This window comes from Xenopus laevis, chromosome 1S (assembly GCF_017654675.1).
Source record: "Xenopus laevis strain J_2021 chromosome 1S, Xenopus_laevis_v10.1, whole genome shotgun sequence".
Classification (NCBI taxonomy): domain Eukaryota; kingdom Metazoa; phylum Chordata; class Amphibia; order Anura; family Pipidae; genus Xenopus; species Xenopus laevis.
Window position 1 is genome coordinate 200467118 of NC_054372.1, and position 17843 is coordinate 200484960.

The window sequence follows — 17843 nt, forward strand, 5'->3', positions numbered from 1 at the left end:
TTACCTTGGAGGTGAGGTCTCGGTGGAAGACCCCCTTGGAGTGAAGGTATCGGAGACCTCGGGCGATGTCCAGACTCAGCTTCATCCTCACACCCCAGGGCAGGGGCTCTGGACTCTGTAGGAGCTGCTCCAAGTTCCCTCTGTTAATGTACTGCAAAGCACAGACTGAGATGAACCAATCAAATACCTCCTACTTTCCCTCTCTGTGCACTGCTTGGCCTTAAGCTAACACTCTAATCACTCAATTACCTCCTACTCTCCCTCTCTGTGCACTGCTTGGCCTTAAGCTAACACTCTAATCACACAAATACCTCCTACTCTCCCTCTCTCTGCACTGCTTGGCCTTAAGCTAACACTCTAATCACACAAATACCTCCTACTCTCCCTCTCTGTGCACTGCTTGGCCTAAAGCTAACACTCTAATCACTCAATTACCTCCTACTCTCCCTCTCTGTGCACTGCTTGGCCTTAAGCTAACACTCTAATCACACAAATACCTCCTACTCTCCCTCTCTGTGCACTGCTTGGCCTTAAGCTAACACTCTAATCACACAAATACCTCCTACTCTCCCTCTCTGTGCACTGCTTGGCCTAAAGCTAACACTCTAATCACTCAATTACCTCCTACTCTCCCTCTCTGTGCACTGCTTGGCCTTAAGCTAACACTCTAATCACTCAATTACCTCCTACTCTCCCTCTCTGTGCACTGCTTGGCCTTAAGCTAACACTCTAATCACACAAATACCTCCTACTCTCCCTCTCTGTGCACTGCTTGGCCTAAAGCTAACACTCTAATCACTCAATTACCTCCTACTCTCCCTCTCTGTGCACTGCTTGGCCTAAAGCTAACACTCTAATCACTCAATTACCTCCTACTCTCCCTCTCTGTGCACTGCTTGGCCTTAAGCTAACACTCTAATCACACAAATACCTCCTACTCTCCCTCTCTGTGCACTGCTTGGCCTAAAGCTAACACTCTAATCACTCTCTGTAGAAGGAGCGCCACGTAGGAATGGCGTGTGCCCAGCTGACTTGTATAGGGAGACCCTTCATCCCATTCTCCCGGGGTATTTACTGTTTTACTCTGTACAAGGACAAACTGAATGCCACACTCTGCTCCCTCTCATCATGTGACCATTGCTACTGACAGTTGTGCCCACTTACCTCAGTGAGAGCGTGAAGCTGTCCTTGTTGCACACAGACTCCCATAAACCTGAGAGGAAGGAAGAGAAGGAACCACATTAGGGAAGAGACATCCAGAGGGTCCGACTGGAACATTGTGGCACAGGAGACAGTACCAGAGAGTGACACTAGGGGGAGACAGAGGATGAGTGAATACAGCAGAGACAGTTGTTGTGAGTAACAAGGAGCAGGTAGTTGTGAGTGGGGCATTAGTGGGATCAGAGGATTCTGGGAAGGGGAATACGAGTGGAATTGACAAGAGAATCAGCCGTGTGGGTTATGGGAGTTACACAGTGACTGTCAGCTCCTTCTTTGGGGCAGAAACACACAGACACACAGACACACAGACAGACACAAGGTACAGACAGACAGACAGACAGACACACACACAGACAGACAGACAGACAGACACAAGGTACAGACAGTGAGTCAGAGGAATAATTCACATTTATCTGCAGCCGCTACAAACACTGGGAATGAACAGATGACACTTTTTCCATGAAACTGACACAACAATTACATATATATATATAAATAGTTAATTCCACACATATTGGGGGTTGTCACATGACTTACCGCAGGATGTTGGGGTGACAGAGTCGATTCATGAGTTGCACCTCTCTCAGCATATTTGCCCTGTTACTCATCATCTTGTTCATTTTCAACACCATGATCTGCCCCGACTGTCTGTGTCGCACCTACAAACACAAGAGCAACTGTCAGTCTGACTGTACCCCCTAATTATTCACTGACTGTACCCCCTAATTATTCACTGACTGTACCCCCTAATTATTCACTGACTGTACCCCCTAATTATTCACTGACTGTACCCCCTAATTATTCACTGACTGTACTCCCTAATTCCTCACTGACTGTACCCCTTAATTATTCAGACTGTACCCCCTTATTACTCACTGACTGTACCCCCTAATTATTCACTGACTGTACTCCCTAATTCCTCACTGACTGTACCCCCTAATTATTCACTGACTGTACCCCCTAATTACTCACTGACTGTACCCCCTAATTATTCACTGACTGTACCCCCTAATTATTCACTGACTGTACCCCCTAATTATTCACTGACTGTACTCCCTAATTCCTCACTGACTGTACCCCCTAATTATTCACTGACTGTACCCCCTAATTCCTCACTGACTGCACCCCCTAATTACTCACTGACTGCACCCCCTAATTATTCACTGACTGCACCCCCTAATTATTCACTGACTGTACCCCCTAATTATTCACTGACTGTACTCCCCTAATTACTCACTGACTGTACCCCCTAATTCCTCACTGACTGTACCCCCTAATTCCTCACTGACTGTACCCCCTAATTCCTCACTGACTGTACCTTTAGGCCTTGAGTAGAAGAGCAAGGGGTCACTCCTGCAGGTACAGTGGGAGGGGTCACTCCTGCAGGTACAGGGGGAGGGGTTACAGTTCCAGGAAGTGAGGGGAGTGGTGTTAGTAAATTATTGACTAATCCAACAGAACACACAGTCCAGTCCCAGCAGAGATTTATAACCGGGTGGAGAGAGGATGAAGCACCAGGGTGGCACAGCTCTGAGCTCATACTGGGAATATAGTGGGAATATAGTGGGAATATAATTGGAATATAGTGGGAATATAGTGGGAATATAATTGGAATATAGTGGGAATATAATTGGAATATAGTGTGAATATAGTGTGAATATAATTGGAATATAGTTGGAATATAGTGGGAATATAATTGGAATATAGTGGGAATATAATTGGAATATAGTGGGAATATAATTGGAATATAGTGGGAATATAGTTGGAATATAGTGGGAATATAATTGGAATATAGTGGGAATATAATTGGAATATAGTGGGAATATAATTGGAATATAGTGGGAATATAATTGGAATATAGTGGGAATATAGTGGTAATATAATTGGAATATAGTGGGAATATAGTTGGAATATAGTGGGAATATAATTGGAATATAGTGGGAATATAATTGGAATATAGTGGGAATATAATTGGAATATAGTGGGAATATAATTGGAATAGAGTTGGAATATAGTGGGAACATAATTGGAATATAGTGGGAATATAATTGGAATATAATTGGAATATAGTGGGAATATAATTGGAATATAGTGGGAATATAATTGGAATATAGTGGGAATATAGTGGGAATATAATTGGAATATAGTGGGAATATAATTGGAATATAGTGTGAATATAGTGTGAATATAATTGGAATATAGTTGGAATATAGTGGAATATAATTGGATATAGTGGGAATATAATTGGAATATAGTGGGAATATAATTGGAATATAGTGGGAATATAGTTGGAATATAGTGGGAATATAATTGGAATATAGTGGGAATATAATTGGAATATAGTGGGAATATAATTGGAATATAGTGGGAATATAATTGGAATATAGTGGGAATATAGTGGTAATATAATTGGAATATAGTGGGAATATAGTTGGAATATAGTGGGAATATAATTGGAATATAGTGGGAATATAATTGGAATATAGTGGGAATATAATTGGAATATAGTGGGAATATAATTGGAATAGAGTTGGAATATAGTGGGAACATAATTGGAATATAGTGGGAATATAATTGGAATATAATTGGAATATAGTGGGAATATAATTGGAATATAGTGGGAATATAATTGGAATATAGTGGGAATATAGTTGGAATATAGTGGGAATATAATTGGAATATAGTGGGAATATAATTGGAATATAGTGGGAATATAATTGGAATATAGTGGGAATATAATTGGAATATAGTGGGAATATAGTGGGAATATAATTGGAATATAGTGGGAATATAATTGGAATATAGTGGGAATATAATTGGAATATAGTGGGAATATAATTGGAATAGAGTTGGAATATAGTGGGAATATAATTGGAATATAGTGGGAATATATTGGGAATATAATTGGAATATAGTGGGAATATAATTGGAATATAGTGGGAATATAATTGGAATATAGTGGGAATATAATTGGAATATAGTGGGAATATAGTGGGAATATAATTGGAATATAGTGGGAATATAGTGGGAATATAATTGGAATATAGTGGGAATATAATTGGAATAGAGTTGGAATATATTGGGAATATAATTGGAATATAGTGGGAATATATTGGGAATATAATTGGAATATAGTGGGAATATAATTGGAATATAGTGGGAATATAGTGGGAATATAATTGGAATATAGTGGGAATATAATTGGAATATAGTGGGAATATAATTGGAATAGAGTTGGAATATAGTGGGAATATATTGGGAATATAATTGGAATATAGTGGGAATATATTGGGAATATAATTGGAATATAGTGGGAATATAATTGGAATATAGTGGGAATATAATTGGAATATAGTGGGAATATAATTGGAATATACTGGGAATATACTGGGAATATCGGCCCCGTCCCATCATGTCATTACGTCTCTCAGTGAAGACAATATGTACAATGGTCACTGGCTGAGAATTCAATGTGTAATAGAGACAAACAGGGAGGAAACAGCTCAGAGCCAATGACAATCTCTGATCCAACCCTGAGTTATAACAATGTACCTGCTGGGAGTTGCATCCCCTGCACCCTTCCCTAGGAAACATTCCCTATGTTACAACAACTCCCTGCACCTCTACTCTTATTGGTGCTTCCCTCATCCAATCAGAACGTCATTTCCTTACTCCAGACCTCGAGGCAACTCCTGGGATTTCCTTAGCACAACAATCAGGGGGGCCTTTCTTAAAGGGGAAATTCACCTTTAAACTAACATAAAGTATAACAACAGACAAACGTATTCTCAGACATTCTGCAACTTTAGTTATTGTAGAGTCTTTTATGCTCTCTTATATACAGCTGTCAGGCGTGGGACTTTATCTGTTACCTGGTTGCTAGCGCTTCGTTGCTATAACAACCACGTGGCAACTGCAGGTCACAATGGCAGACAAAGTAGAGGATCTCAATAGAAAGATAAATAACAATACAACTGAAGCCTCACAGTAAATCTGCTAGGTGCTTGTAGGGGTCGGTGACCCTGACAACCACCTATCATAATCAGAGGCAGAATAAGAAAAACACTAGTTCAGAAATCACACAAAATAAAACATGAAGACCAACTGAAATGCTGCTTATAAATATCAGTGGGTTATGATGAGATTTCAGGGGGCACCACAGACTCTCAGAGACTCTTGCTTGAGACTGTAGGGAGACACTTCTAATGATTAGGGTTAAAGGACAAGTGGAACGTGACATTGCAGCGCTATTCTGTACAATACAACCTCAAGCTTAACAGATATTCATAAAGTGGCGCCTGCCCCCCCACATGAACCTATAAATCTCCTGCTCCAGCCATGAGTTCCCTATAAGTACTACTACTAATGCAGCACCCAGGGTGTCTCTAACCCTGCAGCTTCACTCAATAGGCCATGAAGCACCCGAGCACTCTGTATTCCCTATATCAGTACATATATATATATAATGCTGGGAGTGTCTAGGACTAAGCTCCTCCCACAGTAGATGTTAGTGAAATTGTGGTTTTTCCTTTGATTTCTTGCTGTTTCCCACACAATAATCCTTAATTAACCTTCCCAGGATCAGAGAAATAAAATTGAGTGAGTGCCCATAAGCCAACGCCCAAAATGAGGCCTCTCCCCCGTTCCACTCGCAGTGAGGAAAGTAAATTGTCTCTAATGGCTCCAATTATATTATATTTTATTATATTCCTGCTGATGTATCCAACTCTGAGCCCTCGGCCAACTCACTGTTAATATTATCTTTTCATTATGTGATATGGGTGCGACGCTACACGTGTGTGTTGGGGGTGTGTTTGTGTCACGTGTCACTGAGTGTCCACATTGCTCACTAACAGCCTCATTCTGCCTTTTACACCCCACAAAGACTCCATTATCAGTGAATATAAAGGAGCAGCAATGAAAAATTACAGAGAAGAGCAACTAAACTGATAAAGGGAATGGAAGGGATCAGTTATGGGGAAAGACAAGTTGGGATTGGTTACACTGGAGAAGAGACCGTTAAGGGGGATATGATCACTATATATAAATATATAAGGGGATATGATCACTATATATAAATATATAAGGGGGATATGATCACTATATATAAATATATAAGGGGATATGATCACTATATATAAATATATAAGGGGATATGATCACTATATATAAATATATAAGGGGATATGATCACTATATAAATATATAAGGGGATATGCTCACTATATATAAATATATAAGGGGGATATGATCACTATATATAAATATATAAGGGGGATATGATCACTATATATAAATATATAAGGGGATATGATCACTATATATAAATATATAAGGGGGATATGATCACTATATATAAATATATAAGGGGGATATGATCACTATATATAAATATATAAGGGGATATGATCACTATATATAAATATATAAGGGGGATATGATCACTATATATAAATATATAAGGGGGATATGATCACTATATATAAATATATAAGGGGATATGATCACTATATATAAATATATAAGGGGATATGATCACTATATAAATATATAAGGGGATATGCTCACTATATATAAATATATAAGGGGGATATGATCACTATATATAAATATATAAGGGGGATATGATCACTATATATAAATATATAAGGGGGATATGATCACTATATATAAATATATAAGGGGGATATGATCACTATATATAAATATATAAGGGGGATAAATGAAGGCATGAGTCACCCCCATTAGCTCAGATATCTCTCAGTGATTGGCTGATTTGGGAGCTCATGGGTGAAGTCCATGTTGGGGGGGAGGGGTAGGAATAAATAGAGAGAGTGAAGGCTCTTGGGGCAGAACCAATGAGCTGATCTGTGTCACTGAACACTAATAGGAGAGGAAATACACAAACACAGAGCATGCTGGGATACACACTCATGCAGTTGCTCCTTTGTGAGTCAATGAAGCTTGAAGTGGTGCAGCTCCAGACAAGCAACAACGGTGAATTCCAACCTAAAAATATCCCTGGGCCCAGACTATGGAATCCATCCCCAACCCAGAACGGACAGTTGTACCAGAGCTACTGCCATATTAATATGTTGGACAGAATTGATCACACGTGGCATCAGTTAAGGGGAGCAGTTATGTGGGCGGCACCCAGTGCGAGGTCTGGGGGTCACAGGGGAGCAGAGCGCAATCGCCCCAGAATCATAGGCTCCTCCCTCTCTGCCCCTTCCCATGTGACTGTTGGTGACACACACACATGGGGCACCCAGTATTTCCTCCGGGTCCTAAATTGTTTATCACAAAAGAGAGGGACCCCCGGGAACTACAGGTGAGACACCTGCCAGGTAAGAAAAGCTCCTCCCCCTCAGTGAATGTACCCAGCAGCCCCAGTGCCTCTGGGAATAACATGTTTATCAGCTGGGGGCAGGGAGTGGCCATGGGAGGGGTAAGTCCCACACACAATAGCCACAAGCAGCCACTCCCAGTGTCACCAGCATCAGTCCAGGATAATTATCTACAGGGGATTCTGGGAATTGTAGTTCAACAAAGGCCTGGAAACCCCTTATTTCTGCCCTGAAAGCAAAGTCTTGTACCGAGGAATTGTGGGAGCTGAACTACACCCCACTCTTACAGCCTTGGGGTAACCCTTGGAGACAGGGAGGTTTAGGGTACAGCCCACACAGGGGTGACATTTCAATAAAACTCAGGAAGGCTCAGACTCCACAAACCTGCCTTAATTGGGCTCAAAATAGGGTATAAAATGTGCACAACAGGGATCTGAATGGAATGTGCAAAGATGTCACTCGTGGGAATAGAAACACTTGCAGGACACCCCTCTGTGAGCCACGGGCCAGTGTTAGTCACAATCGTATCCAGAAGTCTTCACACCCCCCTCCTGCACAATTTTATTTATTGTAGTCGAAATCAAAGGTCAGTGTTTAATGTCCATTCTGCACTTTCCACCTCTTTACAAATGTTTTCCTTCTCCGCAACTAAATGTGAAGATCTTTCTCCCCAACTGACACTCAGTACCCCTCAATATTTTATCAACTGTCATGTCTCCCGCTGCAGATATTCCCAAAGGAACTGACAAACCAATCAGATCTGATCAAAGATTCCTTATAGGAAGGACTGGAAAAGAGTTTTACCTTATACGTGCCATTATGAATGTGGATCTATACATATTTTATATTTAATATGTTCTAATAAAAAATGACTTTATACCATTCAAAAGGTCTAAGTCGGTGATACAAGTTTAATTAAAATGCAGAAATAGCTTAGAATTAGTGTTTGCCCAGATTTTTTGGTTACTTTAATATATATATATATGTACCATAGAACCAATGAAAAATGGACAATAAACCCAAGGAACAAAAGACATCCACGTTTATAATTGGGTTAATTTAAAGGCTCAGTACAAATTAATTAAAGGATCTGTAACATCAAATTTTTTTTTAAAAAAAATTAGTTTGTATACTACGAAAAAAAGACACCAACACATATTAAACTTTAAAAATGCAAAGTCTTTATTTAGAAATAACTTACAGAATCTCCGCTCGCGCTCCTCTTCAGAAAAGGTGATCAGTTGATCCATCGTGCGACACTCAATTTCTCCTGCCTTCCTTATAGGAGATAGCCAGGGAGGAGAAATCGAGCACCGCAAAATGGATCGGCGCCGGCGCCTTTTCTGAAGAGGAGCACAAGCAGAGATTCTGTAAGTTATTTCTAAATAAAGACTTTTTTTAAAGTTCAATATGTGTTGCTGTTTTTTCTCGTAGTAAACAAACAAATTTTTTGATGTTACTGATCCTTTAAAGGAGAAGGAAAGCTACGGAGACATTTTATTGCCAATAAATTAGCCACAATAGTGCAAGCTATAACACTATGTTGATTCTGTAGAATGCTTTACCATACCTGAGTAATCAGCTCTAGAAGCTCTCTGTTTATTAAGGATAGCAGCTGCCATATTAGCTTGTTGTGACATCACTTCCTGCCTGAGTCTCTCCCTGTTCACGCACACCTTTGGGTAGAGTCCTGTGCGGAACCAATTTGTTAAACCCAAACCCGAGCCGCAACCTGCACCTGCTTGGACCCGCTACCCGACCCCCAAGTACCTTATCCGCGACCCACTGACAATCAAGAAACAGGAAATGACGTCATTGTAAACTGGAAGTGACTTTATTTGAAGTAGACGTGATCAGAAAAAAAGGAGTAAAACTCACTATTGAGAAGACCCGCGACATGACCCGTAAACCCGGAGAACGGCGTCTATACCCGCTCCCCGAAACCTCTACCTGAAACCCGCAGGGTACCTGGCCTGCTGCAGAACTCTAGCTCTGGGCTCAGATTACAGCAGGAAGGGGAGGAGGGAGGGGAGGGAGGAGCAAACTGAGCATGCTCAAGCCCTAGCCCTGGAGGTTTAAGCTGAAAACAGGAAGTCTGATACAGAAGCCCATGAGTACACAATAGAAGGAAAGAAATGTGATGTTTCTATTGACAGAGGACTCAGAGCAGCATTACTTTGAGGCTTTACTGGTGTATTTATATAGACCTTTCTGATAGATCTTACTTAGTTTTAACCTTTCCTTCTCCTTTAAGGGTTTTATGCAAGAACTCTGCAGTGAACTAAAGATATAGCATTATTTACTGTAATTCTATTAGGGAAACAACTACAAATCACACTTGAATAAACCTACACCTGCTTATGTCACCTGATCTTACTGCTTCTCTGAGCTAATACAGTGCTCATAATAGCTTTTCTGCAAAGATCGGTATAAAATGTTAATGATAATTTTGCTGGCATGTCTGAGGTTAATGAAGTGCTCATTATACAATGTCCATAGTGACAGGTGAATGACATGTTCTGTCAATGGCAAATACTCAGCTGTTTCTCTGACTGTGGATAAAGCAGTGTGAAAACACCATTAGCCTTAAACCCCCAAACAAAAAATCACTCTCCGAATATCAGCCCTTGGGCCGGCAGAGGGATGCGGGGAGTTGTAGCTCACTATTAATATTAACCTGTAGCACATGGAATATTCCATAGGGATAAACCCTAAATATACATCATTACAAGATATAACTGCACTGTTGCTATAGCAACCTGCTATTTCAGTCCCATTATGTACTGGGTTATAGTGAGTAATTGTACATGTGAGTGTAATAAACAGGCTCCATGCTATATACAGCATGGGGGTGTAATATTAAGGGCCTGTGCTATATACAGTATGGGGATGTAATACTAAGGGCCTGTGCTATATACAGTATGTGGGTGTAATACTAAGGGCCTGTGCTATATACAGTATGGGGGTGTAATACTAAGGGCCTGTGCTATATACAGTATGGGGGTGTAATACTAAGGGCCTGTGCTATATACAGTATGGGGGTGTAATACTAAGGGCCTGTGCTATATACAGTATGGGGGTGAGACCAGTGCCGGTCAGGCGCCCTAGGCAGCCTGGCCGAGCATAACGCCCACAGGCGCGCATGCGTGAAAAAATCAAACGTGCGCATGCGCAAAATACCTAATGTGCGCATAGTGCGCATGAACAGAAAAGATGCAAAGGAACAGCACACACACACGCCTGTACATCTGTGAGCAGGGACCGGACTAGGGGGTAGAAGAAGCAGAGAAGGCGCGTGCCTTTAGCCCCCCAAGCTTTGCACCCTAGGCACGTGCCTACTCTGCTTACCCCTAGTTCTGGCCCTGGGTGAGACGGGCGCAGTATACAGAACAAAGAGGACATTGGTGCCAGTGTATCAGTGCGGGTCACACATGGGCATCTAATAATCAGTGAATAGTAGGGGAGTAGCAGCAGGAGTACAATGCTACTAAGTTATTTATTAATTCTCAGGGTGGGGGCTGAGCCCAGGGAAGAGCTGAACTCTGAATATGAATGTGAGCCCAATCCATTCCTTCCCGGGAGCCGCCCGATACGTTTCCTTTTATTATTTACCAAACCCCAAACCAAATCAGCCAGGGATTCGTGGCAGATAAAATATCATATTGTTTCTATGTGCAACACGGGGGCTCAGTTCTACACAATATAGTACTGCTCACTTACTACTTACTTACTTACTTACTTACTGCTTACTTACTACTTACTTACTGCTTACTTACTTACTACTTACTTACTACTTACTACTTACTTACTTACTGCTTACTTACTACTTACTTACTTACTGCTTACTTACTGCTTACTTACTTACTGCTTACTTACTGCTTACTTACTTACTGCTTACTGCTTACTTACTTACTGCTTACTTACTTACTGCTTACTTACTACTTACTTACTTACTACTTACTTACTGCTTACTTACTTACTGCTTACTTACTTACTGCTTACTTACTACTTACTTACTTACTTACTGCTTACTTACTTACTGCTTACTTACTTACTGCTTACTTACTTACTGCTTACTGCTTATTACTTACTACTTACTTACACCTGAGCTTCTTCCTATTAGCTCCCTGTCAGGACACATTGCTCACTTATAGCTGCTTCTCTCTCTATTAGCACCTCGTCATGTTTCACAATACTGGGTACACTTTTCAATTGCACCCGATTCTCTGCCATGTTACATGTTACAGAATATAGAGTATATTGCTCAATTGCACCAAATTCTCTGCCTGTCAGCTCCCTGTCAGTAACATGTTACAGAATATAGAGTACATTGCTCAATTGCACCAAATTCTCTGCCTATTAGCTCCCTGTCAGTAACTTGGATGAGTATACGTCATCTGTAATCAGCTACATCACAAAGTGCATTGATGATGTCACTGTCTCCAATTGCATCACTACATGCCTCAACCAGAAGCCGAGGTTCACTGGAGAGGTACGTGTGTTACTGAGGGCCCGAGACTCTGCTTTAAGGGAAGGTGTCAAAGTCGCCCTGAGAACAGCAAAAGCCAAACTTTCCCGTAGCTCAGCGCGCAGACACTCAGCGAATACACCGCTTCTTCCAGGAGACACACGGCGCATGTGGCAGGGCATCCAGACTCACAAACTAAAGGTCGACACCATCTGCCTGTGACAGTGACGCCTCCATTGCAGATGCGCTGAACAACTTCTATGCGCGGTTTGAAGCCCAGAACAACACAGGAATGAGGAAGACCATCACTCTGCCTAGTGACCAGGCACTGCGTCTGACGGTGGCTGATGTGAAGATGACTCTGGAAAGAGTAAACCCACGGAAGTAAACCCGGCAGGACCACACAATATCCCTCTCAGAAAGCTAAGAGAATGTGCAGATCAGCTAGAACATGTTTTCACTGACATCTTTATCTCCTCCACTGTCCCGAAGTGCTTCAAAACCACCACCATTGTCCTGTGCCGAAGAAGTCATCAGTGTCCTGCCTCAATGACTACCGTCCTGTGGCACTCACCCCCATCATCATGAAGTGTTTTGAGAAGCTTGTCAAGAAACACATCAAAACCCTGCTGCCACCAGCACTGGACCCCGTACAGTTCACATACTGTCAAAATCACTCAACAGAAGATGCAATAGCCACCACCCTCCATCTGGCCCTCTCTCATCTGGACAAAAAAGACACCTACGTTTGAATGCTGTTCATAGACTTCAGTTCAGCATTCAACACTATCATTCCTCGGCATCTGATAGAAAAGCAGAGCCTGCTTGGACTGCAGTTGGGTTCTGGACTTCCTGACCGACAGACCTCAGTCAGTCAGGGTTGGAAACATCATGTCCAGAACCACCACACTGAGCTCCGGAGCCCCTCAAGGCTGTGTGCTTAGTCCTCTACTGTTCACTCTGCTGACGTACGACTGTGCAGCCACGCACCGCACAAATCACATCATAAAGTTCACTAATGACACGACTGTGGTGGGTCTCATCAGCAATAATGAGGAGTCTCCATACAGAGAGGAGGTGCAGCAGTTAACATACTGGTACAGAGCCAAAAACCTGTATCTCAATGTAGACAAAACAAAGGAGATGGTTGTTGACTTTAGGAAGACTAGGAGTGACCACCTGCCACTGTACATCGACGGCTCTAATGTGGAGATCGTCAAAAGCACCAAATTCCTTGGTGTCCACCTGGCGGAGAATCTCACCTGGTCCCACACCAGCTTCTTAGCCAAGAAAGCCCAACAGCGCCTCTACTTCCTGCACAAGTTGAGGAAATCCCATCTCCCACCATCCATACTCACAACCTTCTACAGAGGGACTATCGAGAGCATCCTGAGCAGCTCTATCACTGTCTGGGCTGGAACTGCACTGTCATGGAGCGCAAGACCCTACAGAGGATAGTGAAGGCAGCAGAGAAGATCATAGGTGTCTCTCTTCCTTCCATCATGGACATTTACACCACTCGCTGCATCCGTAAAGCCACCAGCATTGTGGCTGACCCAACACACCCCTCACACTCACTGTTCACACTTCTGCCATCTGGAAAAAGGTACGGAAGCATTAGGGCCCTCACTACCAGACTGTGTAACAGTTTCTTCCCCCAAGTCATAAGGCTCCTGAATACTCAGGGACCGGACATGTGCACTTTGTCATGTTCTTTATCATGTTCTTACTACTGTAATGTCACAATGATACACCATCATGTCTGACATTTAGCATTATTTACTTAACATATTACATCTGCTGAGTGTGTCCTGTCCTGTCCCTGCACTGTGCTGTCCTGTCTTGCACGAGTTGCAGATTTTTGCACTTGCACTTTTTGTCTGTTGTCCGGTACATCTATGTTGTGTCCATGGGCCTAGAGGAACGTTGTTTCGTTTCACTGTGTACTGTACAAACGTATATGGATGAAATGACAATAAACTCACTCTTGACTTGACTTGATGCTAGAGAATATAGAGTATATTGCTCAATTGCACCTAATCCTCTGCCTATTAGCTCCCTGTCAGTAACACGCTACAGAATATAGAGTATATTGCTCAATTGCACCTATACATGATGTTCTAGTCTTCTATTGTTCCTTGGATCAGCACCAGATTCATGTAGAGAATTTTCTCTATCATCATAAACATCATGGTGAGTTTGAATCTATTGAGTTCTTAGGTGTTTCTATTAACACTATGGATCACGGTTCCACCTGTCTTTGATAGGCCTGTTCCTCATAATCACAAAGAATCTCAAAGATTTGTGGGATTCACCAACTTCTATTGTAAATTCATCAAAAAATGTTCCAGAATGCTCTCCTACTTATCTCCATTCTTATGGAGCATTTGAAGAACTCGAAAGACCATCTTGTCCATCCTGATTAACCTTCTATTGTGGAAATCGTGTAGCCCCCCAAAGCCTTATTTATTGCACTCATGTGGGCAAGGGGGGGGATGATTATGACAAGCCCTATTCATTGCTCTCATGTTTCATGGGGGGGGGGGTGTACTGTCCCTTCAAACAGCTCCCTATTAGTGATGGGCGAATTTGTCCAGTTTTGCCACTAATTTCGCAAATTTCTTGTAAAACATGAATTTTGACGCTGGCGACATTGGACGCCCATTAAAATCAATGGGCGCCTGTTACTCGCCAAATTTTTCCAACACCAGTGAGTTTTCGTTGCAAATTTGTAAATTTATTCGCCGGTGGCGAATCATGCAAATTCGCGCCCATCACTATTCCCTATCAGAAACACAAGGTATAAGAGAGATGACAGCAACTGATACAAGGGGGCAGTATATAGTAGGGATGCACCGAATCCATTTTGAATTTGGCCGAACCCCCGAATCCTCCGTGAAAGATTTGGCCGAATACCGAACCAAATTTGCATATGCAAATTAGGGTGGGAAGGGGGAAAAAATTAACTTCCTTATTCTGTGCCAAAAAGTCACGTGATTTCCCTCCCCACCCCTAATTTACATATGCAAATTAAGATTTGAATTTGGATCAGCCGGGCAGAAGGATTTGGCTGAATCCGAATCCTGCTGAAAAAGGCCGAATCCCGAACCGAATCCTGGATTGGGTGCATCCCTAGCATATAGTATATATATAGTATAAGTGTTTATTATAGGAGCAGGGCAGTTATTCCTCTAACATTTCCATTACTAGTTGGGATTGGGGGGGTCACTTTTATACCAAATTACAGTTTCCCGGCACCAAAATATTTCCAGGAAAGTGTGATGGATGTGGATCCAGTTATCCCGGGGCTGGTTCTGTGCTGCAATCCTTCATGTACATTATATGATACAGGGAACAGGAGGTACTGGTCCATTCCTCTGTGTAGGAAAGTGTAAGAGTTTCAGATCACAATGGATAATTCCTTGGATAGAATTGGCCGGAGATTCCCATGATGCTCAGCAGGAGAGTCCAGTGAGTACAGAGCCGAGATCCACTCTCACCGGCCCAACCGGCTCCTCATTCCACACAATTAATCTCATTGACTCCCTGTGTAATGAGCCAACTGAGCCCAACTAATTATTATTCCATCTCAGTGGCACCAACCCAATACCCGAAAATGGGCCTGACTTCCCCAGTCCTCCTGTGTGACGCCAACGTTACTAGCCTTGCTTCATTGTTACCATCTCCACTGGCAGTGCATTCCCCCAACCCACTACTCCCAGTGCAATTCCTAATTCACTATTGCACGGCACTGGCTCCTATTTCATTCCGCATGGGAATTGTCTATTCCCGGGACATCTGTTTCCTTCATAATTGAATCTCATTACCGGCAGTGATGTAAGTAATACGCCCAGAGCCTGGCAGGACCCCCAGGGTAAAATTCTCATTCAATTTGCCCCTGTATTATACCCTCATTGGGTGGCATTATATAGAGTAAGTGGCATTATATAGAGTAAGTGGCATTATATAGAGTGGATGGCATTATATAGAGTAAGTGGCATTATATAGAGTAGGTGGCATTATACAGAGTGGGTGGCATTATATAGAGTAAGTGGCATTATACAGAGTAAGTGGCATTATATAGAGTAAGTGGCATTATATAGAGTAAGTGGCATTATATAGAGTAAGTGGCATTATATAGAGTAAGTGGCATTATATAGAGTAAGTGGCATTATATAGAGTAAGTGGCATTATATAGAGTAAGTGGCATTTTATAGAGTGGGTGGCATTATATAGAGTAAGTGACATTATATAGAGTAAGTGACATTATATAGAGTAAGTGGCATAATATAGAGTAAGTGGCATTATATAGAGTAAGTGGCATTATATAGAGTAAGTGGCATTATATAGAGTAAGTGGCATTATATAGAGTAAGTGGCATTATATAGAGTAAGTGGCATTATATAGAGTAAGTGACATTATATAGAGTAAGTGACATTATATAGAGTAAGTGACATTATATAGAGTAAGTGGCATTATACAGAGTAAGTGGCATTATACAGAGTAAGTGGCATTATATAGAGTGGATGGCATTATATAGAGTAAGTGGCATTATACAGAGTAGGTGGCATTATATAGAGTAAGTGGCATTATACAGAGTAAGTGGCATTATATAGAGTAAGTGACATTATATAGAGTAAGTGACATTATATAGAGTAAGTGACATTATATAGAGTAAGTGGCATTATATAGAGTAAGTGACATTATATAGAGTAAGTGGCATTATATAGAGTAAGTGGCATTATATAGAGTAAGTGGCATTATATAGAGTAAGTGACATTATATAGAGTAAGTGACATTATATAGAGTAAGTGACATTATATAGAGTAAGTGGCATTATATAGAGTAAGTGACATTATATAGAGTAAGTGGCATTATATAGAGTAAGTGGCATTATATAGAGTAAGTGACATTATATAGAGTAAGTGGCATTATATAGAGTAGGTGGCATTATATAGAGTAAGTGACATTATATAGAGTAAGTGACATTATATAGAGTAAGTGGCATTATATAGAGTAAGTGGCATTATATAGAGTAAGTGGCATTATATAGAGTAAGTGACATTATATAGAGTAAGTGACATTATATAGAGTAAGTGGCATTATATAGAGTAGGTGGCATTATACAGAGTAAGTGGCATTATACAGAGTAAGTGGCATTATATAGAGTAAGTGGCATTATATAGAGTAAGTGGCATTATATAGAGTAAGTGGCATTATATAGAGTGGGTGGCATTATACAGAGTAAGTGGCATTATACAGAGTAAGTGGCATTATATAGAGTAAGTGGCATTATATAGAGTAAGTGGCATTATATAGAGTAAGTGGCATTATATAGAGTAAGTGGCATTATATAGAGTAAGTGGCATTATATAGAGTAAGTGGCATTATACAGAGTAAGTGGCATTATATAGAGTAAGTGGCATTATATAGAGTAAGTGGCATTATATAGAGTAAGTGGCATTATATAGAGTAAGTGGCATTATATAGAGTAAGTGGCATTATATAGAGTAAGTGGCATTTTATAGAGTGGGTGGCATTATATAGAGTAAGTGACATTATATAGAGTAAGTGGCATTATATAGAGTAAGTGGCATTATATAGAGTAAGTGACATTATATAGAGTAAGTGGCATTATATAGAGTAAGTGGCATTATAGAGAGTAAGTGACATTATATAGAGTTTGTGGCATTATATAGAGTAAGTGACATTATATAGAGTGATTGTCTCATGGGGGGCACGACACTTTCCTCTATATACCGTAATGCCAAATCCTCACCCTCATGCTGATAAGAGGCACAAACATT

The 17843-nt window shown here is 41.2% G+C and overlaps 1 protein-coding gene across 2 annotated transcripts in view; it reads right to left on the reverse strand.

The window, feature by feature from the left end:
• Window positions 1-17843, reverse strand: part of LOC108704989 (dual specificity testis-specific protein kinase 1) — a 39894-nt gene that overhangs the window by 11789 nt on the left and 10262 nt on the right. For both annotated transcript variants that reach the window (XM_018241734.2, XM_041580711.1), the window contains exons 2-4: window positions 1759-1880; window positions 1165-1213; window positions 5-151 (exon numbers count right to left, since the gene is read on the reverse strand). In XM_018241734.2, the coding sequence (XP_018097223.1) occupies window positions 5-151; window positions 1165-1213; window positions 1759-1880 (318 nt within the window). The remainder of the gene's footprint in view (window positions 1-4; window positions 152-1164; window positions 1214-1758; window positions 1881-17843) is intronic.